Raw genomic sequence first — 27,886 nt, 5'->3', positions numbered from 1 at the left:
ATCTCCACAAAGGTCACAGCAAGGATGTTTTTGTTAGTAGGAAAGAGTTCGTTGGTTCAGGATTTACTTTGATGAGTAATGCGATCATACATAAAATTCATGCCCGAATCTATTGAACTACTTTCGGTTCATGCTCTGTTCAGTCGACTGATAAGAGATGAACACTCAGCTTATTTAGATTGGGTACTGGTTGAAATTAACAAACGTTAATAAAGATGTAAGAGATGTAGGGATTTATTTCATTGGAGCGCAAAAGTGTGCAGTTTTCTGTTTTGACCGATTCAAACTAACACAAGTGTGCGTGGTTAGTTTAGTTAATATTAGAAGTAACTTAGATTCTATGATTTGCATCCGGTTAACACTAGTGCTGGGACTTTCGACCGGATATATTCGTGATCCGGTTATCCGAAGCTCGGATCACGGATGTGTAAACGAATATTATTCGGATGTCCGGATATCCGGATACGGATAATCGAATAGTCGGATATCCGGATATACTATCCGGATATCCGGATTTTTTTTTCTGTCTTTTAGGCACGTTCGAATGAAATGTAACGCGAAAAATGGCTTTTTCCACAATCCCCCATCCCCATATGTAGACCAATTTATAAGAAGCAACTTTTCCATAGAAAGTATGACTGTAAAATCACAAAATTGCATCGAAAACCCCCGCCTAAATTGTCGTTCTATACCACTGTGCATTGTCTTCGTTGACACAATAAAAAATCTATATCTATAAATGCGAATGTCTGTCTGTCTGTCTGTTCCCTATAGACTCAAAAACTACTGAGCCGATTGTCGTGAAAATTTGTACATAAGGGTTTTCGAGTATGGGGAGTAACCCTAAAACATTAGTTTTGCTCTATCTCATAAGCGTAGGCAAGGGGGGGGGGGTAAATTGATGGTTTGTGACCGTAGAATCTTTCTTCCCGATAATCGTGCAAACTTATATACAGAATGTTTTTGAGTCTGTGATGTATTTTTGCGACGTTACTGTATTATGTTAGACCTTCTTTATCTCAGTGACGTCGCTAGGACGAGGAGGGGAAAGGGGTAAACGATATTAACCTTTGATGATTTTAATCTGCTATATCAATTAGAAATTAATTTAGTACGTAGAATCTATGGTAGCTGTTGTATTTCAACGATTTTGAATTTTTTATATTCCATTAGCGTGGCAAGGAGGGGGAGGGGTTGTAAAGTAACTGTTTGTAAGCTCCTCAACACCTAGCTTGCTTACTGTGCCAATTTTGATTGGTGGGTATGTTGCTATAACATTGTTTTCTTTTGTATCCCAGTGGCGTAGTAATGGGGGAATGTACTAATTTTATTATTGGTAAATAATAAAATGCACATGGTGAAAGTTTATATACAGGTGGTTTCGAATATGAGACGTGGTTTTGTGACAACTCTGTCATCTGAGACTTTGTTATATCTCAGTGGTGTAGTTAGGGGATGTTATTTAATTTGGTAAATACAGGTCGTAAAGTAGCGTATATGTTTCGAAAACTTAAAATTATGTCTAACTCATACAGGAAGGGAAAAAGCGCATATGAGGAAGTAGCAACTACAAATTTGTTCATTGTAAACTCCTAAGCGCCAAACATAAACATTTCGAAACATCAAAGATGATCATTGTGTTATTCTGTACAAATACGAATCCGGTGATATAAAATTTTCTTTGTCTCGGTGGCGTAGTTAAAGAGGGGGGGGGGGGGGGGGTATTGCCACAACCTTCATTATTTTTGAATCGTCTAATACTTCATCATTTTGTTTTTTTTTTGTATTGCAAAGTACAGATCGTTAATTTTTGTCATAATTTAATTTGATTGCAAGGTGTTTTGAGTCTCAAGGGGTTTTTTCATGATGTTGGTTTCCGACAGATTATCTTCGTTTTCGCAACAGTGAATTGGGAAATTACTTACGCCTCCTTCAATATGCGGCAAAATTGTAATGTTATGTTGGGAACTATTGAACTATTGAAAATGTCGAGACATGTTTTGAACTCAGATTTTGACCATTTAGTACTGAAAGAAGGCCAATAAGGGTATTTTCAAAACCGAGGTAATATCTAGAGGCCGGAAATCGACCCAAGATGTCGAGATGACATTCTCCGGTTTCTGGAAAACTTACCAAAATGGTCCAATACCACCCAATATAAATATTTCTCAAAACAGAACAGTGCCGAGACTGGAAATAAAATCTAAACGCCATTTTGAAATACAAGATGGCGACATCCGGTTTCAGAAAATTATCTAACACCGACTATTATGGTTTGTCATGGAACCAAAATGATACCCAGAGACTGAAACGGCTACAGATACCATTTTGAAATCCATAAAGTCGATCTCCAGTTTACAAAAACACAGCCGGAAATAACCGAATACCACCCAACATGGGTACAACATGGGATAATACCCAGAGACCTGAAACCAACTCTAGATCCTATTTTTAAATCCAAGATGATGACGTCCGGTTTCCGAAAATGACCAAACCCCACCCAAAATGGGCATTCCTGTAATCGAGATGATACACATGGACCAAAAATCGTCCACAGACGCCATTTTGAAATTCCAGGTTTTAACATTCAGTTGCAGGAAAATAGTCAAAAATAGTCATTCCATATACCAAAGACCGGAATTCAAATCCAGACGCTATTTGGAAATACAAGATAGCGACTTCCGGTTACCGAAAATGACAAAATATAGGCATTTCTGTAATCGAAATTATGCACATAGCCCAAAAATCGTCCCAGACATGGCGTCTTTGAAGTTTTAAGTGGCAACTTCCGGTTGTTGAAAACAGTTGAAATTGTGATTCTACAGCCGAGATGATGCCCAGAGACCGGAAATCATATGCATACGCAATTTAGATATACAAGCCGTCCTGGCTTCCGGTTATCGAAAATGACCAGTTACAAATCAGGAAAAAAGACCACGTGGTCATTTCGTTTAAATCGATTTATATTTACTTACATTTGGCACCTCAATCCTTTTTCACGTGCTGCTTGATGTTGAATGTATTCCTGGCCAAACAAATTTGCCAGAATTTCCGAAAAATTCTTTTACAAATGAAAACACATAATGGTTTTTACCACATAAAGGTTTGGTTTTCAATGTTCTCTTTATGTACATGTAAAGAAATGTAAATTTAAACGCGTGTTTTTATTTATTATTCTATTTCCATCTGACCTTATAGGTCTCCATGAAAGTTAGTGGATGGGGAAAAGCCTATTTGAGGCTGTCCTCAAACCCAATTAACAAAAATGAGCTCGAAGAACCAAAAAGAGACGGGTGCGGAGGGGTTACCAAATCCCTTCGCACGAGGTGGCATCCAGCGGTCTCCGCAGAAGAAGGCGGAGACGGATGCGGCGAAGCCTGGAGGTGGAAAAACGGCGAATCCGTCGGTGTCCACACCAGACATCTCGGTGGACGGTCCCCTGCTAGTCAAGGCCGTCGAAAGGTGCATGGACACGCGGCCAAGAGTGGCGGCGCTGTCTGAACAACTCGATGCCATAATCGAGTTCTCGGCGAACAGGCGAAACATCGCTGGCGACCTGAAGCAGAGCCTCCTCCTGCTTCGGAGCACCATTGATGAAGCCAGAAAGGAGCACGAAGAACTCGTAGCTCGGGTGAAGGCGGCCGAGAAAGCGGCCAGGACCGGGAGGGCGACTGCATCTAAAGAGGTGCAGACAGACGCCCCCTCGTTCGCGTCGGTCTGCTCCACGGGGCAGGTCGCTAAGCGAACGAGGCAGTCCCCGGGGGAAACGGCCCCCGGGAACACCAAGAAACGATTGGTCGTGCTACTCCCACGGGAACACACGCCAACCGGTTCAAGGTCCACCGCGGAAAAGGCACAGGTGGAGGCTACGGGCAATCCTTGGACTACCGTAGAGGGTAGGAAGCGTCGGGAAGGTGCGACGCGTCAGGATGGCGGAGCAGCCAGAGGACCAAAAAAGGTCAAAAAGGCGCGGAGTAGGGGTGATGCCCTCATACTCAAGACAGATGGGTCGAAGTACTCAGAAGTCTTGAAGAAGATGAGGGGGGAAACCCAGCTCAAGGATCTGGGGGCGGATGTGCGGAGTATCCGCCGATCTCGCACTGGCGAGATGATACTTGAGCTCCGGAAGGACGCCAAGAACAAGGGGGCTACCTACAAAACGGTAGCCGAAAAGGTCCTAGGGAAGGAGGTGCAAGTGCGGGCACTCACCTCAGAAGTGACTCTCAAGCTTAAAAACCTGGACGAAATCACTGAGGGGTGCGACATTGCACAAGCCCTTAAAGCGAAGTGCGGGGTGGAGGTGGCTAAGGAGTCAATCCGCCTCCGCAAAGGTCCGGCGGGGACCCAGGTAGCTACCTTCCGACTACCGTCGGCGGACGCTAACCTGGCCCTGAAAGAGGGCAAGTTGAAGGTCGGCTGGTCGGTATGTCCTCTGGGCATACTACAGCAACCAGACATTTGCTTCCGGTGCTTCGAGGGCGGACATAAGTCCTGGACCTGCAAGGGGCCCGATAGGAGCCAGCTGTGCAGGCGATGTGGAGGTGCAGGCCATAAAGCAAAGGACTGTGGGGAGTCTCCCAAGTGCATGGTATGTTCCGGGAAACGGGACGCCAAACACTTTATGGGAGGCCCCAGGTGCCCAGCCGGTAAGCCGGCTGCGAAACCACGGGCGTAAGGGTGACGCAACTGAACCTGAACCATTGCTTCGCGGCTCAGCAGCTGCTACACCAAGCAGCCACTGAGTCGTTGTCGGACATCGCCGTCATATCGGACCCCTACCGCATCCCTCCCGGAAACGGTAACTGGGTTGCGGATAAGTCCAGATTGGCGGCCATATGTACGACGAGCAAGTTCCCGGTTCAGGAGGTTGTCTCAACCTCAGAAGAAGGGTACGTAGTTGCTAAGGTGAACGGAGTGTTCTACTGCAGTTGCTATGCTCCGCCACGTTGGTCTACCGAAAGGTTCATCCAGATGGTCGACCTCCTATCCATGGAGCTAACGGGCCTAACGCCGTTGGTGGTGGCGGGCGACTTCAACGCTTGGGCTGTTGAGTGGGGAAGTTGCTTCACGAACCAGAGGGGCCAGATCCTGTTGGAGGCTTTTGCAAAGCTCAACCTAGATCTGGCCAACGTTGGGAACAAAAGTACATTTAGCAGAAATGGTGCGGAGTCGATCATCGACGTGACGTTCTCCAGCCCAGGACTGATCAAGAACTGGAGGGTAGACGATGGCTACACTAATAGCGACCACCAGGCGGTCTGTTTTAGTGTAGACAACAACGAGAGGGGGCAAGCGACGGGTAGAGCCAACACTCCGACCGTTCGCGGGTGGAAGACATCGCACTTTGATGCCGAGGTATTCGAAGAGGCAATGAGAAGGGAGCGCGAGGGGGGCAGTTGGCTTCGCCCGACTGCTGACCAACTAGTTGCTATGCTATCGCGGGCGTGCGACGCCACCATGCCTAGGACTCGCCAACCTAGGAATGGAAAGCCACCGGTTTACTGGTGGACGGACGCGATAGCCAACCTTCGCAGTGCGTGCCTCCGTGCAAGACGGAGGATGCAGCGTGCGCGAAACGAAGAAGAGAGGACAGAGCGCCGCGCAGCATTCAGTTCGGCAAGATCGATGCTAAAGAGTGCGATAAAGGCCAGCAAGAGGGCCTGCTTCGATAGGCTATGTGCGAGTGCCAATACAAATCCGTGGGGTGACGCCTACAGGATCGTAATGGCCAAGACTAAAGGCGCGCTGGCGCCTGCAGAGCGATCACCAGCGATGCTGGAGCGTATCATCGAGGGACTCTTTCCACGCCACGAGCCAAGTCCTTGGCCTCCGGCGGTCGAGTCTCACGTCCGACGTTCCAGTATCTCAGACATAGACCAGAGATGGTCGGCCAACCTGCCGAGCATCCAATCCGTGAGCGACGACAGCCGTGTCGAGGCAGGGGAGGAGGCAAGGGTTACGAATGAGGAACTCATCGTGATCGCCAAATCCCTAAAGGTGAGCAAGGCACCGGGACCGGATGGTATCCCTAACCTGGCGATCAGGCTGGCGATAAAAACGGCCCCCGGGCTGTTCAGGGCAGTCATGCAGAGGTGCCTGGATGACTGTCTCTTTCCGGACAGGTGGAAGCGGCAGAGACTGGTCTTATTGCCGAAGGCTGGGAAACCGCCAGGGGACCCATCGGCATATAGGCCTATCTGCCTGCTGGACACCGCGGGCAAGGTGCTTGAGAGGATCATCCTCAACAGACTGGTGAGGTACACGGAGGGTGTACACGGTCTGGCAAGTAACCAGTTCGGCTTCCGGAAGGGCAGGTCCACGCTGGACGCAATCTCTTCCGTCATCAAGACGGCGGAGGTAGCAATCCAGCGCAAGAGAAGGGGAATACGCTACTGCGCAATCGTCACGCTCGACGTGAAGAATGCGTTCAATAGTGCCAGTTGGGACTCCATAGCGCTCGCGCTCAGGAGCATCCATGTACCGGTGTCGCTGTACAAGATTCTGGAAAATTATTTCCAGAATCGAGTACTTGTTTACGACACAGAGGAGGGTCAGAAGTGCGTCCCAATTACCGCAGGAGTTCCGCAAGGTTCTATCCTGGGCCCGGTGTTGTGGAATGTCATGTATGACGGAGTGTTAAAACTCAAGTTCCCTGTAGGGGTTGTGATCGTCGGCTTTGCAGACGACATAACGCTGGAGGTTTACGGCGAGTCTATCGAGGAGGTCGAGTTGACGGCCGCGCACTGTATACGCAAGGTCGAGGACTGGATGCGCTCCAGGAAACTGGAGCTCGCGCATCATAAGACGGAGGTCATGGTTGTGAACAACCGTAAATCGGAGCAACAGGCGGTGGTCAGAGTCGGAGACTGCACCATCACCTCGAAGCGATCCCTGAAGCTCTTGGGGGTTATGGTGGACGACAAGCTCACGTTCGGGAGTCACGTCGACTATGCCTGTAAGAGGGCCTCATCGGCTATTGCAGCACTATCTCGTATGATGTCCAATAGCTCAGCGGTTTATGGCAGCAAGCGAAGACTTCTTGCCAGCGTGGTTTCGTCCATACTTAGGTATGGTGGGCCAGTGTGGTCCAGAGCGCTAGGTACTAACAGTTACCGTGGCAAACTGGAAAGTACCTACAGGCTCATGTGCCTGAGAGTTGCGAGTGCGTATCGTACGGTGTCATACGATGCAATATGTGTCTTGTCCGGCATGATGCCTATCAGCATCGCCATCAAGGAGGACAGAGAGTGTTTCGACCAACGTGACACAAGGGGCATACGAGGTACCAGAAGGTCATTCTCGATGCTCCGTTGGCAGAGGGAATGGTCTAATTCCACAAAGGGCAGATGGACGCACCGACTCATACCGGAGATATCCGGCTGGGTCGGGAGACGACATGGCGAAGTGAACTTCCACCTGACACAAATCCTGTCAGGCCATGGTTGTTTCAGGCAATATCTGCACAGGTTCGGACACGCGGTGTCCCCCATGTGTCCCGAGTGCGTGGAGGAGGAGGAGACTGCTGAGCACGTCTTCTTCGTATGCCCCCGTTTCGTAAGAGCGCGGAGCAACATGATGGCTGTGAGCGGGCCTGGCACTACTCCGGACAATCTAGTCCGGAGGATGTGCGACGACCCGGACATCTGGAACGCGGTCTGTGCGGCCGCCTCTCAGATTGTTCTGGAGCTGCAACGTGTGTGGCGGGTCAACCACCAACACGCCAGTGGTAGCTAATTACCAGTCTCCAGGTAGTTAGCTAGGAGGTTATAAGAGTAAAGAGGGTGCATCACGCACAAAAGCCACTTCCCGACGTAATACTTAACAGTCGTTCCGGGAAGACCAGGGCTGGAGACTGGAGGGGTTTTAGTGGGTCGGGACAGGGATAAGTAGGTGTCTGGGGGAGTGTAACTACCCCAGCATCTCTCCCCTAGTCTCATCCCCACACCCTGAGTTCTCTTCTCAGGTGTCTGTTTGCAGATTTCCCCGCCACCTTTAAAAAAAAAAAAAAAAAAAAAGGCTGTCCTCATGTAGGCATAAAAACCCCATCATCTTTTGATAAATATACATGAAATTTTACGTTACAATGAGTCAATAACAAAACGACAAACAGTTCATATCTAACATAGAATTAAATGAATAATACATTGGGTCCAACTTAGTCATTACATAAAACATTAATCCTATTATTAAACAATATGGTCAATTATTAAATATTCGACATGTACACTTTCTGAAGAAATTTATGTGACGGTTCGCCGAACTCGAAGATCTCCTCTACTGGAGCGAAAGCTCGAACACATGCAGTGACAGGTTCATTATATCCGAACAAAGTGCGATGTACATTGGGTTGAAGTAAACCAGCAGATCGAAGTGACCGTTGCGGTGCACGAAAGTTCAGCAAAGAGAGGATTCTCGGGGAGTCGACTTCGCCATTTAAAACCTTGGCCACGAACACGGCTTGTTGAATTTTCCTGCGTCGCTCAAGCGTATCAAGATTAATAAGGCGACACCTCTCGGAATACGGAGGGAGATTAGCAGGATCACGCCAGGGAAGATTTTTCAAAGCCAACCGGATAAACCTTTTTTGTACTCGTTCGATCCTTAAAGTCAAAGCAAGTTGATAAGGAGACCAAATCAAACACGCATTTTCCAACAATGGTCTAACAAGTGAGCAGTATAAAGCCTTTAAACAGTACGGATCCTTAAATTCACGTCCTATTTCACTAATAAAACCGAGCTGTCGAGTTGCCTTGGAAATAATAGATGAGCGGTTCAAGTTAAAATTTAGCTTAGCGTCAAGTAAGACACCGAGGTCATTCACGTGATCAACTTTTTTGAGTACGTGTCCATCAATCACATAATCGAACTGAATAGGTTTCGCAGTGCGATGGAATGTCATGACCTGGCATTTTGCAATACTAACTATGAGCCAATTTCTGCGACACCAATTAATAAAAACATCCAGCAGTCTCTGTAATTCACGACAATCATCTACGGACCGCACAGCCAAATACAATTTTAAGTCATCGGCGTAAACCAGCTTGCACCCAGCTCCTAATAGCAATGCCACGTCGTGTTTTCACTGCATGGTAATGTTATTATATGTTTGAAATTGTGGCACATTTGAGAGATATATAATTGTCGTCATAGGCTAAGAGGCGTAGCAACGCGGGCCAGGTATCAGCTAGTAGTCCTATGAAATTCGAAATCTTGGCAACATTTATGCATCCAAAGCCAGAAAATTAGTCAAAAGTGCACTAGCACACAACAAAACATTCCCAATCCACCCTCAAAACTTCAAAGCAATCATTATTGGTTTTATCTTCATCATGGCAAATTTCCATGCATCCTACATCACATATACTTTTAATTTTAGAGATAAATAAGATATGAAAAAAATATAAATCTTCTGGAAAAACCTGGAAAACTCAGGGAACTTTATTTTTGGAGTTGACTAGACACTCTGGTCTCAACTTTGACTGAATATGATAGTGGTCAGTCTAAAGGCCAAAATGCAATATTATAAATTTTCAGCAGTTAAACAAAAAATGTATTGTTTTTAAACTGGTACATAATTACTTTTGTCCTTAAACGCAAATCGTGATTGGAATGATGTACCGTTTTTGAAACACTGAAGAAAGCAACTGTGTTTTCTGTTAAGCGATACCGCTTACCGTGTAAAGTAGGTATTAGACGGTGCAAATAAAAATCGTACCAAAAATAGCAAATATTTGCGTCGTCTAATACCTGCTCAACGCACGTGCTGTTTACTACCAAATGCTCAAAAAAACAAGGCATTGAATTTTTCTAAAGGACATTTGAGATGTAAGATATATAAATAATATATCGTTGGATTAAGCAACTCTTGGAGAATAGAAAAAAAAAATTATTGCTGCTTTTTTACAAAATGGCGGCTGTGCAGCAATTGCCGTAAACCGCTTTTTTTAAGTTGTTCCGCGGCGTGCAGTAGAAGTCGTGCCCAATTCCACCTACAACCAAAACAATTTTTTTTTCATTATCTACATAAGTGTCGCTAGTGAAGTACACATGATTTTATTTTTAGAATTTTTCTTCGCAAAATGGCAACGGTTTGAAGAATAAATTTCATTTTCGACAAAAAAAATCGACTTTTGTTGTTGTTAATCAATCGCTAGAATCGTGTGTACTTCACTAGATAATCTAATGAAGAAGCTACGGTTAAAATTTCAAGTCAATCGGATGTAAACTTTTTCAGTTCTACTGCTCGCCGATTTTGAAAACATGGTTTTGAGAAAAACGCGTTTAAAGTTTCAAAATGCTATAAATCTTAAGAATCGCAATAATAAAGCCCCTAATATTTTTTTATCTTCAGTCAGCTACATGGGCGTAGCCAGAGTTTCGATTAGGGGGGGGCAAGTTCTTCAAAATTTTAGAGGTAAAAAAATGGTATTTTGAAGTATAGAAATAAATACTAGTAGTTAGTGATCAACACGAATTTGCCCGGTACTTTTGCCGCTGCAATGTCCTTAGTGGATCAACTGAAAAACGGATGGTGGTAAAAAAATAACTAAGACAGATAATTGAGTTTCATAAATTTCTTATGAAAGGTAATTATGTTAGCTTACTTGCAAAAAAAATCTACGATCTTGCGTGCGGCCTTCCGGCAGTTAACTGGAACATTCGCCATGGCGGACGGAAACATGCGTGTTGGCATGTTTTTTTACTCTTTTTTGTTTTACGACAAATTGTGTTTTCCGACAAAATTGTCGAAGTAGATCTTACGCTTCAGGCTTGCCAGAAATCCTCGATGAGCCGCAACTTGGGAACGTTGGGCGGGTTCGTCAACTTGGGTACCACATCGACATTTAGCCGTTCCATCTCTTCAAACGATCGCCTCGAATAGTGAGCCGATTCCAGATCCGGCCAAAACACCGTGTCTCCGGCCTATTTTGGTATTTTTTGGTGAACGACGCAACTTCCGGCAGGTACTTCGTACTAGTGCTGGGACTTTCCGGATATCCGGTATCGGATATCCAACAAATATCCAAAATCCGGATCAAACGGATATCCGGATATTATCCGACAGGACATCAGGATTTTCGGATAGTCGGATATCCGGATACCCGGATTTTGTACCCGAACATAGTTTAAAGAGAATTATGTAAATAATTACTTACGAGAGGATGGGGGATTGTGAAAAAAGTCATTTTTCGTGTTGCGTTTTGTTTGACGGGGTTTCAAAAGACAGAAAAAAATTACGGATATCCAGATAATAAATATCCGGATACCTGAATATCCGACTATTCGATGATCCGTATCCGGATATCCGAGTATCCGGATAGTATTCGTTCACCCATCCGTGATCCGAACTTCGGATAACCGGATCTCGAGTATATCCGGTTAAAAGTCCCAGCACTACTTCGTACTATAAATTTCCCCGTTCACGGCCAGTCTGGAGCGGAAGAGGAGCAGCTTTGGCATCCCCTTTCGCTGATTGTCAGCCACAGCAGCATTGTCTTGGGGAACTTGGTGTGTGAAAGAAATTTCACCTTAGTGCTTACTTCTTTCGTGATGGAAGTCAAATACAAAGTGCCCTACCAGTCGTTGCCATCCAGGGTAAGACAGTTCTCGTCGTCCATCACCACCGCCACGTCGTGAATTGCCGGGAAAATTGATTTGACCATTTTATTCAGGCGCTGCCGCTGCTTCATTGTCTGCAGCTCCGAGACTAGTGGACGGGTATTGGCCGTCCATGTTCGCTTGACATGTATGTCCATGTTCGCCAAGCACTGTTTGATCGGTTGCACAGACCTCCAGGCAGCGCGCGCAGCGATGTAGCCACTTTTCCCTCCGTCTTCCTCTTCAGTATCTTTTGGAGCTTCTTGTCGCTCAGGGTTGGCGGCCATCTGGACCGGGCTTTCTTTAAATGCTCTGATTGGTGTCCAATAGTGCCAGGATGTTGTGGATGCCGGAACGGGCGTATCCGGTGTCCACGAACTGCCGCACGATGTCCGTTTTCGACGCCGCGGGGTACCGTTATTTAAACGCGCAAATCAAATTTTTTCTGATGACTCATGGGTTAATATGATTGTTGCTGCATGTGTAGTTTCGTCAGTGCGTTTTAAGGTAAACTTATGAAAATTTGGCAATTTTTGTCTATTTTTTTAGCGCAAAAGTTATTAGAAGTATTGAAAACAAAATTCTGCACCAATTTCAACAATTAGGGGGGGGGGCAACGCCCCCCCTGCCCCCCTCTGGCTACGCCTATGGTCAGCTATCCCTGCGTCGTAAAGTTGTCCTCCCTGGGCTTTATTTTCCTTTTCTTCCTTTTTGTCATCTGATGCATGGCTGCGCCTAGCCCTTTTCCGCGATATCAGACATGCGATGCTCAGTGATTTTGACGCGGTTGGCGTCCGATCCCACGCAAAACTCAAACTTGTCACATTTAAGTACTTTTGAGGATAACTCACAGATAAAAAGTATCAAAAAACTTAAATAAAGAACGTACACCACGAGAACGGCTGATCCACTAAACAAATGGAAATTGTGAGTAAACACGTGCTGTAGAGACGCTGTGACGGTCGAAACTTGATGCAGCGACCTCTATACTTCACATTTGAAACACGATATCGATCATAGGTAACTTCTACTGGTTTACAAAGCCTCGAAATTAAAAACAAAAACAAGCATGGCCAAAATAAACGAAAAATGTTATTTTGGAGCATAAAAGTTGTTCGGTAAAAATTTATTTAAACGAATTTTGAATTTAGATCAGTACTTGGGCGATGTAGATTTTGATTCTAGGATAGTTTTAGCATGATTTAAGCCAATAAAAAAAATGACAGAAAAAAAATTTTTTTTGGTAGATATCACCCCTAAAATAAACTGTTTTTTAGTTCAGTCAATGGTTAATTCGAGAACATCATTCGAATTGTTGCTTATCGCATAAGGGTGCCAATGCAAAACGACCTTTCAAATTCCGTTTAGTGGTGGGTCTCTAAAGTTTCGTCTTCTCGAAAAAAATCCGCAAGCGAAATTCCAGCTCAATCATGCAGCAGCCTCTTTCCCATCATCAGGTATGAAGACAAAATTATTTAAATTTTCCAATTTTAAGATCAATTAAAGCTGCCGTTTCTCACAACAGGATTAACGAAATCGAACCGTTTCACGAATTTTATATAGAAATGCCGGAAAATATTTGGAAACGTTAGTTTTCGCGCTTCGTCCGAGCCATACTCCGCTTCTTCTGCATCGATGCCAACATAAAAAACATCAGGTTATTTAACAAAAGTTGGAAAATCGTTTAATAGAATTTAATATTGGAAATTGATTTCAGTTCACCCGAATAGCAAAAAAAAATCTGTAAAATCTGTATTTTTGGCAATATTCTGTAATTCTGTATATTACAGATTCTGTGGGTATTGCTTTTTCAGTTCAAAAGTCTGTAAAATACAGAAAAATATGTACACGTATATGTGGCATCTCTGGTGGCAGGGGCAAAGTCAAAAATTAATAAACTAGAGAGGGACAGGCAAAATCGTTAAAGAGAATTTAAAAAGAATTTGTGTAATAAAATCGATCTAGTAACAGATTTTCTCCGCAGATACGGGGATTTAAATTTCAGAAGTTCCTGGCAAAGGTTTAGAAGTTTACTTTCGTCTTTTCGATCGAACCTACGGAAGTCGTGCCTTTAAGCGGTCAAAGACCCCCATCCCGAAGGCCGATTGAGCTGAAATATTTACACAGGGAGTTTTTTTTCACGCTTTTTTTTTATTTACGTTTTTTTTTTTCTAATGTTTTTTGGCTATCACTTTCCCCAGTTAATCAGTAACTTTTGCAAGAAAATATGTGTCAGAAGTTTTGTTGAAAATGATATATGATCTTTTAAAATACTTATTAACATTGTCATAGTGATTTTTGTAAAAATCTGTTTTGGTTGGAGCAGGAAAATATATCAGGAAAAGTAAACATCGAGTTTTGACCGACAAATGTCACCGTGCACAGTCACGTCACGTCAGTTTTAAAAGAATATGTTGTCTCTCTTAACAATTTGTATGTTCACTTCAAACTTGTTTCGTGCTACCGTAAGAGCTTAATATGACGAAGGATATCAAGGATCAGACACCAACACTTATCACTCTTACTAAATCTAACAAGTAAACAAATTAAAATTTACCTTTACCGTCGACCGGTTTCGAGCAAAATTCTGCTCATCATTCAGGACGAGGCCCGATGTCCAACTGATTACTATATTTTCTTACGGCTAACCAAATGTCTGGAGTTGATCCATCCCTAAAGGCCAAGGCACTAGATCCAGAAACCTGGCCGGAGGGTACTCTCTTTCGCGAATTCGAGGATTATAAGGCACAAAAATTTCGCGTACCGCTGAAAACCAAAAAATCAACGACACCGCTATTGCTATCCCAGGCTTCGTCTCCAGTAACGCCCATGATGGGATTGAGCTAAACCCGGAATACCCCCTCGCAGCTACACAACCATGCCACAGTGACCGATCCACCATCTTCGAGCTAGCGACTTATATGGCTATACCGGGACGCACGCAACAAGGTTTAATTGGAGTCCCCTCCGACTCTGTCTCGGTTCTACCATCTTCGAGAATCGATAATCTCTCCGATCTTCGTCAATGTTCCCGCCAACAGAGCCGTCCCGGTACTGAGTTCAGAGCAACAGAGGGGGTCTTCCAGCCTGTTATCTCAAGCAAGTATCCGACTCAGGCGCGTTTCGATTGCTCTTTGCTCCTCGACACCTTTTTAAATTTCAGCGTCGAAAACGAGGCCTCCAATATTGGAATGCAGCTGCAACCGGGACGCAATGTGGAAAGCAATATGGAAGCCCCCGGTTCCCCTGCCCCAGTCGCGCCTATTGCAGCCAGCGCTCACCACAGTCGTCTCGGTCCTGAGGGCAGATGTGGATCGGGGGTCTTCCAACCTGCTTCAGCAGGCAAGTATAATTACAACTCGTCCCAATCGATGCCTGATACCGCTTCGCATTTCAGCTGCGTTTCCGGCACTTCGATAACACGACCAACAAGCAGCCTGCTTTCTAGCCGCCACCAAGAGGTCACCGTGTACTACCAAAATGTCGGCGGTATGAACAGCGTTGTTGATGATTTCCGCGTTGCCGTCTCGGATCTTTGCTACGATATCATAGTTCTTACGGAGACTTGGCTGGATTCCCGCACACTTTCTCGTCAGGTGTTTGGAAATGACTACGAGGTTTTCCGTTGTGATAGGAGCTCCGATAATAGTCGCAAATCTACTGGTGGTGGCGTTCTCGTGGCTGTTAATTCCAAGTTCGAAGCCAAAATTTTAGTGGATGCTGCCTCTTTGAGCCTGGAACAAGTTTGGACAGCGATCAAACTGGGCGATCGTAAGTTGTTTCTCTGCGCTCTGTACATACCTCCGGATCGAGTACATGAGCGTGAATTGATTGTTGCTCATTGTCAATCAGTCTTCTCAGTGTTGGAAACTGCAAAACCAACAGACGAAGTTATGGTGTTCGGCGATTTCAATCTTCCCCGGATTTCATGGAGAGAATTGCGAGACGGGTTTTTCTTTCCGGACTTGGATCATTCGAGCATCCATCCTATCGCAGCTTTACTTTTGGATTGCTATAGCTCAGCCACACTCACTCAAATTAACCATATCACCAACCAGGACAACCGCATTCTAGACCTCTGCTTTGTGAGCGCCCAGGACACGGCCCCATATTTACGCGAGGCCCCTGCTCCATTGGTTCAAATAGTCCCCCACCACCCACCATTATTCGTGACTATAAACGCCGAATCGAAACGCGACCTTGACACTGCATCTGCTACCGTATTTTACGACTTCCGCAAGGCTGATCACCAGAAAATCGCTGAGTTTTTCTCCGAGCTCGACTGGAACTCTATTTTCGACTCCGTCGATGCCGATGTCGCCGCTCAAACTTTCTCCAACGTATTGGCCTACGCCATCGATCGATACGTCCCAAAGAAGCGCCAGCATCCTGCTCCCCGACAGCCGTGGCAAACAAGAGAACTTCGGCAGTTGAAATCCCAGAAGAGAGCTGCCTTGAAAAAATTTACTAAGCACCGTACACTGTCCCTAAAACGTCATTACGTGAGAATCAACCACACCTACAAAAGTGTTGCGAAACGATGCTTTCTCCGATATCATCAAGATTTACAGAGAAAGCTCAAGGCTCGTCCCAAGCAGTTTTGGCGGTTCGTCAATCAACAACGACATGAAGGTGGTATACCCTCTTCTATGACATTCAACGGTAAGGAAGCAACCACCCCGCAGGACATCTGTCAGCTTTTCTCCGAAAAATTTGCCAGCGTGTTCACTGACGAGACACTGAGCGATCATCACGTCGCACGTGCCGCCAGTAATACCCCACAGTCCGGTCAAACTTTGAACACTTTTCATTTAGACGCGACAATGATTTCTAGAGCCTGCTGCAAACTCAAAGCTTCATTAAACCCAGGTCCTGACGGGATCCCGTCGACGTTTCTTAAAACGCAGATGGATAACCTAATATCTCCGCTTCTGCATGTTTTCCAGCTATCTGTCGCTTTCGGCGTCTTCCCGTCCTGCTGGAAATCGGCGTACATGTTTCCAGTACACAAGAAGGGAAACAAAAACGATGTGAGCAATTATCGTGGCATCACATCGCTCTGTGCTGTTGCCAAACTGTTCGAGCTTGTTATCATGGAGCCTTTGCTCGCTCACTGCAAAGCTTTCATAAGCACTGACCAACATGGATTCACAGCCAGTCGCTCCACCGCCACCAATTTACTTTGCCTCACTTCGTACATCAGTGACAGTATGGCGAAACGTGCTCAGGCGGATGTTATTTACACTGACTTGACAGCTGCCTTCGATAAACTGAATCATCGCATAGCCGTTGCAAAACTTGACAATCTTGGAATCAACGGGAATCTTTTACTATGGTTTCAATCGTACCTTACCGGTCGCCGTCTAACCGTTGCTATTAGGGATTGCCAATCCTCTTATTTTGACGCTACGTCTGGAATACCGCAGGGAAGTCACTTAGGACCGCTAATCTTTCTGCTCTATTTTAATGACGTGAACCTAGTCATTAAAGGACCACGGTTGTCTTACGCGGATGACCTCAAACTCTTTCTTCAAGTTCACACAATTGAAGACTGTCACTTTCTTCAACGTCAGCTAGATGTTTTTGCCGATTGGTGCCATTTGAACCGTATGGACGTTAATCCATCCAAGTGCTCGATTATATCATTTTCGCGAAAAAAACAGACTATACACTACAAATACGCTTTGCTAGGAACTGAGATCTGAACTGAGTTGGCCGAGCTGCAGGCCACCACGGGTCGACGCCTGGCGACCGTCGAGGCCATGCACGCGTGCGTGACCACCGATAGGTGTGTGATAGCATCAATTAGTCCTGGACCGGCAGCGGGAGCTTGCTCAGGGAGTGGTGGGGTTTCGGGCATTGGGCAGTCGATTCCCCGTAAAAGCCACGGCCACCCGTAAACAGCTTCGACGGAGCGAGTAGTGCCGCTCCCATCATCCAAATGCACTAACCTGCCTATTGGGGCTGATACCAGTAAGGTCCCAATTATGGTGTACTGGTCGCTGTGTTTTTAGGTTTTTGAGAGGGAATACGATTTTATACCACGACGTAGGGCTGGCACCTGCACCGAGCTCCCTTAGTAAAGTCGTGTGACAACGGCTTGAAACGGCGAGGTGGCATACGGCTGCAGGGGTCTCCGTCCCGTAAAACCTGGCAGGCCTTCCAGTACGTTCCGCGGTCATTGCCTGATGGGAATCAGGCAGGAGTGGGATCAGATGCCCTTTCCTGACTTACGCCGGTCGGGAGGCGTCATAGTTGCTCATGAGGGGCTATGGCGACCTTCACTAGCCATGACCTCACTGCTCCGGCATAGGCCACCATGGGACCATATAGGCGACCACTCCACCATGACCAAGGATAGCGGCTAGAAGGGGGACCCTTTTAACCAAAATGTTTACCATTAAAATCGACGAAGAGGCGAAGGTAGTGGATGGGGCGGACGGGTTACTAAACCCGTTTGCCAGGCGGGGCATCGCCCGGTCTCCACCGAGACTGGCCGATGCCGGTAAAGGCGGCGCACAGGTTGGTACACCTTTTGCGACACCGACAGGGGAGTTCCGAGTTGGGGCAAAGGCGGGCACGCCTAAGCCAGCACCAACCGGAACGGCGAAGACTGGTGGCAAGGTGGAAACACCTAAAACCGCCAAGGAGCGGGAACAGATATCTGGGGCTATGCTACTCTCTGCGGTAGAAAGCCACATGAATAAGTTCCCAAGCGTGGAGGCGGTGTCCGTACAACTTGATGAAATACTCAAGTTCACGGACGAACGTAGCAACATTTCAAAAGACCTGAAACAATGTCTTCTGTTGTTACGTATGAACGTATGCAGCGCGAAGTCCGAGCTTTCGCAACCCCTTAAACGGGCTAACGATGCCGAAAGCAAGGCACTTGCGCTAGAGGCGAGGCTCAACCAGCCTAAAAAAGGGAGTGCTGCAGCTGTGTCTAAATACACACAAACAGCTGCAGCATCGTTTGCCGAAGTCTGTTCAACCGAACCGGCTGGCAAACGTGCGAGGGGCTCTCCGGGGGAAACGGCCCCCAGGACGCAACGAAGGCGGTTGTTCGGTGACAGCCATGAAGCTGGCTCGTCGGTCCAGCCGAGCAAAGAACCAGCAAACGGCGAACCGGCAAACGGCGTAGCCACGGATTGGACCACCGTGGTGAATAAGAAGCGGCAGAAGCGGGAACGACGCGCGAAGCGCGGCGACCGCAATAAGAAGCCGCAAGGGGCGAGTAGGCGGAGCAAGGGTGACGCCCTCATTTTCAAGACCGATGCGTCTAAGTACGCCGAAGTCTTGAAGGCCATGAGAGGCGATCCCAAGCTCAAAGACCTCGGCACGGACGTCAGGACAATTCGTCGGTCACGCACCGGCGAGATGATCCTCGAACTCCGCAAAGAGGCGAAGGGCAAGGGCTGTGCCTATAAAAAGACGGCCCAGGAAGTGCTAGGCGAGGAGGTTAAAATCCGAGCCCTCACTCTTGAAGTGACTCTCCAGCTTAAAAACCTGGACGAGATCACCGAAGGGTGTGACATAGCACAAGCCTTCGAACGTGAGTGTGGAGTGGTAGTAACCGCAGAGGCAGTTCGTCTCCGCAGGGGCCCGGCCGGCACCCAGGTTGCTACCATAAAGCTTCCACTAACGGAGGGTAACAAGGCCCTGAAGAAGGCCACGTTGAAGGTGGGTTGGTCGGTCTGCCCTCTGGGCACCTTCCAACAGCCTGACGTTTGCTTCAGGTGCTTTGAGCGGGGGCATAAATCCTGGTCGTGCAAAGGGCCTGACAGGTCCAATATATGCCGCCGCTGCGGTGGCGCAGGCCACAAGGCACGGGACTGCGGTGCACCTCCCAAGTGTCTGGTATGTACCGGTAAACGGGACGCCAAACACGCCATGGGAGGCCCCAAGTGTCCGGCTGCACGGCCGGCTACTAAGGCGCAGGCCTGAGGGTGATACAGTTAAACCTGAACCACTGCTATGCGGCGCAGCAGCTGCTACACCAAGCGGCTGCTGAGTCGTTGTCGGACGTGGCCGTCGTCTCGGACCCATACCGTATCCCAACCGGAAACGGTAACTGGGTATCGGACAAGTCTGGGAAGACGGCCATTTGCACGACAGGCAGGTCCCCGGTTCAGGAGATTGTGTCGACCTCCAGAGAGGGGTACGTTATTGCCAAAGTGGATGGAGTATTCTACTGCAGTTGCTATGCTCCGCCAAATTGGTCTACCGAAACGTTCGCGCAGATGGTCGATCAAGCAACCGTGGAACTGACGGGCCTACGGCCGTTGGTGGTTGCGGGTGACTTCAACGCTTGGGCTGTCGAGTGGGGAAGTCGCTGTACAAACCAGAGGGGCCAGGTCTTGTTGGAAGCTTTGGCAAAGCTCAACTTAGACTTGGCTAACGTTGGTACAAAGTGCACCTACAGTAGAAACGGTGCCGAATCGATTATCGATGTGACGTTCTGCAGCCCGGGACTGATCACGAACTGGAGGGCCAATCCCCTCCACCAATCGATCCGCTATGAGGTAGGCGTGCGGAAGCAAGCAGCGAGTAGGGCCAATATTCCATCCTTCTACGGCTGGAAAACATTGCATTTCGATGCAGATGTTTTTAGGCAGGCAATTAGATGGAAGCACGAAGGGGGTGAACTGCTCCCGGATGTGGACCATCTAAATTCGATGCTGTCATGGGCGTGCGACGCCACGATGCCTAGGTCTCGTCCGCCTAGAGAGGGTAGGCCACCGACATACTGGTGGAGCGATACGATAGCAGGCCTGCGCAATGCATGCCTCCGTGCAAGACGGAGGATGCAGCGCGCACGTTCCGACGAGCAAAGAGCGGAACGCGGTGTCGCATTCAGATCCGCTAAGGCAACGCTTAAGAGCGCAATCGGAGCCAGCAAACGAGCCTGTTTCGAACGACTCTGCGCCAGTGCCAATTCGAACCCGTGGGGTGACGCCTACAGGATCGTTAGTACCAAGACTAGAGGTGCGCTAGCCCCGGCCGAGCAATCACCAGCGATGCTAGAAACGATCATTCAGGGCCTCTTTCCAAGCCACGAACCAAGTCCCTGGCCTCCGGCTGACGAGTCACCACCTACCGTGAGTGACGGCAGCCGTGCAGAGGCTGACGATGCGGTAAGGGTGACGGAAGATGAATTGATCGAGATCGCAAACTCCCTGAAGGTAGGCAAGGCTCCGGGACCAGACGGAATCCCGAACTTGGCCATCAAAACGGCCATCAAAGAAGCCCCCGGGTTGTTCAGGGCGGTCATGCAGAAATGCCTTGACGACTGCCTCTTCCCGGACGTGTGGAAGCGCCAGAGGCTGGTGCTGTTGCCGAAGGTTGGGAAACCACCAGGTGACCCATCGGCATACAGACCAATCTGCCTGCTGGACACGGCGGGCAAGGTGCTTGAGAGGGTAATCCTCAATAGACTGGTGAAATATACAGAAAGTGAAAACGGTCTATCAAGCAACCAGTTCGGTTTTCGAAAAGGTAGGTCCACGGTGGATGCAATTCTCTCCGTCACCAGAACGGCTGAGGTTGCAATCCAACGCAAGAGGAGGGGCATTCGTTACTGCGCGATCGTCACGCTTGACGTGAAGAACGCGTTTAACAGTGCCAGCTGGGACTTCATAGCCCTAGCGCTACAGAGTCTCAGAGTGCCGACGTCGCTGTACGAAATTCTAGGCAACTACTTTCAGAATCGAGTGCTAGTGTATAACACAAACGAGGGTCAGAAAAGCGTTCCGGTTACCGCAGGTGTACCGCAAAGTTCCATCCTGGGTCCGGTACTGTGGAACGCTATGTATGACGGCGTGTTAAAACTAACACTCCCTCCAGGGGTGGTGATCGTGGGCTTCGCCGATGACATAACTCTTGAGGTCTATGGCGAGTCTATTAGAGAGGTAGAGTTGAAGGCCGCGCTATCAATACGCGTAGTGGAAGACTGGATGCACTCCAGGAAACTGGAGCTAGCGCACCATAAGACTGAAGTTATTGTTGTAAATAACAGAAAGTCTGAGCAGGAGGCATCGATTAGTGCCGGTACATGCACTATCGCCTCAAAACGCTCGTTGAAGCTTCTGGGGGTTATGATCGACGACAAGCTCACGTTCGGGAGCCACGTCGATTATACCTGCAAGAAAGCTTCCATGGCTGTGGCAGCGCTGTCTCGCATGATGGCAAACAGCTCAGCGGTTCGTAGCAGCAGGCGCAAAGTCCTTGCTAGCGTGACCACGTCCATACTCAGGTATGGAGGACCAGTGTGGTCCAAGGTATTGAGTACCTCGTGCCATCGCGGCAAACTCGAGAGTACGTACAGGCTAATGTGCCTAAGGGTCGCGTGCGCATACCGAACAGTGTCGTACGAGGCGGTTTGCGTCCTGGCTGGCATGATGCCCATCAGCATCATCGTCAAAGAGGATGTAGAATGCTTCGACCAACGCGACACGAGGGGTATTCGCAACACCATACGGTCATTCTCAATGGCCAGGTGGCAGCGGGAGTGGTCCAACACTACAAAAGGTAGATGGACACACCGACTCATTCCAGAGTTAGCAGGCTGGATTAATAGGCACCATGGGGAAGTAACCTTCCATCTGACACAGATCCTGTCAGGCCATGGCTGCTTTAGGCAGTACCTGCATAGGTTCGGGTACGCCGAGTCCCCTATGTGCCCCGCTTGTACGGGTGCGGAAGAAAGCGCAGAGCATGTGTTCTTCACATGTCCGCGCTTCGAGCGGGTACGGTACGAAATGCTGGCAATAAGTGGGATGGACACCACGCCAGAGAATATAGTGCGTAGGATGTGCAAAAATAGGGAAATCTGGGATGCGGTCATCACGGCAGCATCACAGATCGTTAGTATTTTGCAGGGCACCAATCGACGGGAAACCATCGACGTGCCCCAGTTAGTTAACGGTTAACTATCTGGCCTGTATAGGCTGCTCTGCTACCCATAGAGGTAAGTGCGAAAAGCACGACGGGCCCTCTCCCTGAAGTAATGCCTAACGGCGGTCCCGGGGAGACAAAGGGCTTTAGCTGTTCAGCTTAGGTTGCTCAGCATGGGTAAAAGCAGGAACTGAGATCGAGCGCGTAAACCAAGTTAAAGACTTGGGGGTAATTTTGGATTCCCAGCTCACTTTCAAGCCTCACATTTCATTCACTGTCGACAAAGCCTCTAGAGTTCTGGGATTCATCTTCAGGATCGCTAAAGACTTCACGAATATCTACTGCCTTAAATCATTGTATTGCGCTTTATCTCGCTCTATACTGGAGTACTGCTCGGTTGTCTGGACTCCTCATTACAACAATGGCGTGGAAAGAATAGAATCAGTTCAACGGCGCTTTTTGAGATTCGCTCTTCGTAAACTGCCATGGACGGATCGCTTCCGTCTACCAAGCTATGAAAGCCGCTGCTTATTAATTCGTTTGGAGCTTCTGTCTGTCCGTAGAGAAACAGCCAGGGCATTGTTCACCACTGACCTTTTACAAGGCCGCATAGACTGTCCCGCTCTTTTGGAACAAGTAAATATAAACGTGCGACCTCGTGCTCTGCGAAACAATTCGATGCTACGACTGCCTGCTCAACGAACTAACTACAGCATTTTTGGCGCAATGGTTGGTCTCCAAAGGTTGTTCAACAGAGTATCTGCTCTATTTGACTTTAATTTACCTCGAACGCTTCTTCGTTGGCGATATCGTTTATTTTTTTCAAAATCTGACTAGTTCAAATGTTATATTGTTTGTAATATGTAATATTGTATTGACTCTCTGAAGATATTTTAATTGTTAGCTTTAAGTTACACCATTTGGGCACCTGCCTGCCTGTTGGTGAATATACCAAATATATAAATAAATAAATAACAGATAAATAACAGTAGAGATGATCGGGTACGGGTATTTTACCCGATACCCGTACCCGACGGGTACCCGATGAGTTGTCAATTTGAACCAGGAGAAAAAAGCATCTTTTAGTAGCAGGTATTGTAATAACTTGAAGGTATCGCATTACTTGATAAAATATTCAACGCAAGCATTTTTTTGTATTCAGTGTGGCTACCCAAAGTATTTTGGTTTATTTTTACGTAAAATTATAAATTTCATAAACTTTCAGTAATAATCCTGCCAGCGTTTTTCGATTACTAAACTTGCGCTCTCTGGATTTACGGTGCAAGCCGGCTTTATTTTGAAATTTAAGGAATTGCTTAACCAACTTCTGTTTTATGTAGCGACAATTTTGTAGTTGCACCGGCAACGTCATCACTGTGGAAGGATGGTTGCATTTTACTTGACCGTGGACTCATTCGAAAAATACTTATCATGATAACATCCATACACGCAATAAAATTAATAATATTATCTGAAACATAATATTTCTGTCCTTTGGTAAGCTACGAGTTTTGAAAGTTTGCCGATTTTTTTAACGCATTTTTGTGGTTAAAACGTGTAATATTTGGAATACCTCCTCCGTAATTATTACTCGGGTATCAAAAAAACTGTCGTTTGGTAACATAGTCTAGCTATACACTTCATCAAGGTTGAATGTTGATTTCCGTTTCACAAAATAGTGAGGTATAAAATTATAAAATTATTGAAACTCTGCGCAAGTCTTCGAAATCGTGTCAAATAAATGTGTGAACAAAAAAAAAGTCTGCGTAAATATATATATATATATATATATATATATATATATATATATATATATATATATATATATATATATATATATAAACTTAAAAATCTGAAGAAACTGACTAGAAAAATCTATGTTTTACAGACAAGTTTGCACATTTAGTATTCCTGATGTTACCAAAAACTTAGTTCGAGTCATGCTCGGGTTACAGCAGGAAGATAGTTACACGCCATCAAAAAACGACAAATGCCCGTTTCATCTGTTTCGACCGATTTTTAGTGAAGTATTCGTTTCTTCCTCCCAGGTCTTGGTTTGCACTATGATCAGGGATGCCGCATGTACAGAAATATCTGTGTTATACCGAATTTTAGATTCCATGTTGCTACGATGTGCACATAAAACTCGTCATTTATTTTAAACTCTACCAGACATGCATTTCTCATCATTATCCGTGTTGGTCTAGTAGGGTAAATTAACATATAGTGGATCCCTTCCCTATAGTGGACCACCCGTCAGATGAATTGTGAAAACTCGAGTGATTTTCAGAAAACTTCCATCTGGGAACATCTTGTTCAGCCAGTCTGCATCACAAACACAAATTAATAAAATAAAGGGGTAGTGGACCCCTTAGGTTAATTTATCCTGATCTAGTTGTTTCGATCTGGTTCATTATAAAGTTATTATAAATCTTTCAAAAAAACTCTATTGAACTTTTATTGATCTCTCGAAAACAAAATAAAAATTTCCAGCATTTTATATGAATCATACGTATACATACAAAATAAATAATTGAAATCCTTGATCGATTTAAATATGAGGTAACTAACACGAAAAATGGAACCCAAATTCTCCGTACACAGTTATGAATAGATATTTTGCTGCGTGATAAATATGGTCAAATTTTTCAACATCAGAAGAGCGGACATTCTCAGTGACAGGTGCTACGCTGGATTCAAGGAGAACCAATATGTCGCCTGGAGCTCTGGGTTCATTAACATTCGTTCACATGAACAATCGGTTCTAGCCTAACTCCGGCCATCATCTCGAGGAACCACATATGCCAATCAGTGCATAAAATGTGCAAGGTAACCAGGTATTTAAAAAAAAAATTAAATAAAATTAAAAAAATCCAGGACGGGTCGGGTACGGGTCGGGACCGGCAATTTCTGGGTATGTTTCTTTCGGGTACGGGTCGGGTATGGGAAGTTGGAAAAAAATCGGGTTCGGGTCGGGTACGGGTATTTTAAACAAACCCGACTTCGGGTTCGGGTCGGGTACGGGTTTGAAAATTCTCAATAAGTCGGGTACGGGTCGGGTACGGGTAACAAATTTCTCATACCCGACCATCTCTACTGGAGAGGAATGTGGCGACCTACGCTCTCTGCCTTATCAGGTTGAAGAGAGGCGATATTATCGGTGCATCATCCTCATTCATCAAAGGTTTTTCAGCATTGGCGATATACATCGACTCTTAGGCATTTAACAATGACACCTTCCGCACTGGTTTTACCAGTTTTGCACTCTCCCAATCAATTTCATGGTTTTGGCTGATCGTGTGTGCCGCTACACTTGATTCGCAAAATTTATTGTGATCCACTGCTTTTCTATGCTCCTTTAGACGAGTTTTGCATTTGCGGCGTGTTTGTCCAATATATACAGCAGTGCAATCTTTGCATGGAATCTGGTAGATTCCAGACTGCTCATCGCTGGGGACCTTATCTTTCAGGTTACATAGAATTTCCCGCAGTGTGTTGCCACTTTTGTGTGTTACTGCGAGACCTTGTTGTTCTAGAACATTTTTGATTGGGTTTGTTAGAACTGGGTAGAACGGCAGGCTGATTCTGGTGGGGATTTCTTTTTCCGGTTTAAGTGTGGTTGCATCTTGTCGGTGTTTCTTCCGTTCATGTTTTCGGAGTATTTTTTGAACAAATATCTTGTTAAAACCGTTCTGTTCGGCTGCTTTGTAGATTCTGTCCTTTTCCGCTTCAAATTCATCAACTGATCTTTATGAAAGAATCTAGATGTGATTTATGATTTTTCACGGAAGTCACCAAAAATAATTGGTGACGAATACCTATAGCTTTTTTGGCTCACCAATATGGGGATGATTAGTTGAAGCGGCATAGTATATAAAATAATATTATAATTTTATAAAATTATAACAATTTATACGTTTTTCTCGTAAATTTTAGAAACGTTTCTGGTTTGTCACCAAATTGAAAATACGTAAAAGTAGAATATTTCTCACAAACCACTTTGTAGCAATTGCCAAAAGTTTGTATGTATTGCCTTTTCGACACTTTTTCAGTACTCCTGATCGTTTGCGGAAAATTTTCTCCGTACGAATATGAATTTTCTCTTAAAGGTCACCAACATATCATTTGTGCGGACTGGGTTCAGTCGTAATTTTGAATTGCAAGATGATACCTTCCCGTTTTTGGAATACTACAAGGAATGGAAAAACCATGTATTATGAATATTTCCGGAGCTGGAATAATGCCCGGGATCGAAAATAAAAAACTCAGAAGCCATTTTGATCATATAACACATCAGTTCACACCTGAATTCCGAAATAATATCAATGAAATTCGCTTCCTAGGATTCTCAGTAACAGTCAGGAAACTAGTGAGTTTCAAAACTCATCATACGATGTGTCAAATCACACTGAAATTCTATAAATAGATTATTGAAAGCCAATCATGTACCTGATTCAAGCAATAGCCTATTTTAGAGGTGGTGTGAGTGTAAAATATATACCAAAGCTTTTATCCTTTTAATAATGGTCTTAACGTGTCTTATATGTTATGTTTTAATTTTTCAGAGCCGCTGATTTCATCCATGTTATTGGTTACGATTTACGTGGCTGGTGGAATAACTTCGCAGATGTACACAGTCCGATGAAGGATCGTCCCCACGACGAAGGCAACTTTGTAGGATTGAACGTCGTCAATGGGATCGAACAATGGCTGCATGGTGGCTGCCCGGCCAACAAAATTATTCTAGGTGTTCCACTCTTCGGTAGAACGTATCTTCTCAGTAGTCCGGAGGACAATAGTGTTGGTGCACCAACAATAGGAGCAGGATCGGCAGGAGAATACACCAATGAAGCTGGTTATTTAGGCTATTGTGAAATTTGTCAAGTACTTCCAAACATGACTTCACGATGGGACGACCAGGCGCAGTGCCCTTATGCGTTCAGCGATGAAGAATGGATCGGGTATGAAGACGAACGATCGTTACGAGCAAAAATTGATTGGGCAGTTAAGAACCGCCTAGCAGGAATTTATGCGTTCTCTTTAGATCTTGATGACTACCGGGGACACTGCGGAAAGGCATTTCCGCTAACTACATTACTGCACACGTACTATGCAGAAACTAAAAACGAATCACTTATAACGTGGCCCTAAGTAAATGTCGCGAAAAAACTATGTGATGTTATTTCTATTCTTAGGTGAAATTATGCCTTGCGGCGACCAACAACTGTTTTCGAAAATATTTATTTTCATTTTCACTATAATATACTTTGGTCGAAAGCGCCAAGCATAGAAGCAGGTTAGAATAATAAATGTGTTGTTTGGTATTTAATTGCAAGAGGACATTTACAACAGATGACGAAAATAAAAACACAGGCAGTAAACTTACAATACCAGT

General features: G+C 46.0%; 1 protein-coding gene across 1 annotated transcript in view; it reads left to right on the top strand.

The window, feature by feature from the left end:
• Positions 1-27,879, top strand: part of LOC129727906 (endochitinase-like) — a 49,721-nt gene extending 21,842 nt beyond the window's left edge. The window contains exon 3 of the mRNA XM_055686221.1: positions 27,057-27,879. Within this exon, the coding sequence (XP_055542196.1) occupies positions 27,057-27,642 (586 nt within the window). The 3' untranslated portion in view covers positions 27,643-27,879. The remainder of the gene's footprint in view (positions 1-27,056) is intronic.
• Positions 27,880-27,886: the final 7 nt, after the last annotated feature.

This window comes from Wyeomyia smithii, chromosome 1 (genome assembly GCF_029784165.1).
Source record: "Wyeomyia smithii strain HCP4-BCI-WySm-NY-G18 chromosome 1, ASM2978416v1, whole genome shotgun sequence".
In the NCBI taxonomy this organism is placed as follows: domain Eukaryota; kingdom Metazoa; phylum Arthropoda; class Insecta; order Diptera; family Culicidae; genus Wyeomyia; species Wyeomyia smithii.
The sequence above is the reverse complement of the archived record's forward strand: the minus strand, read 5'-3'. Positions and strand labels throughout refer to the sequence as shown.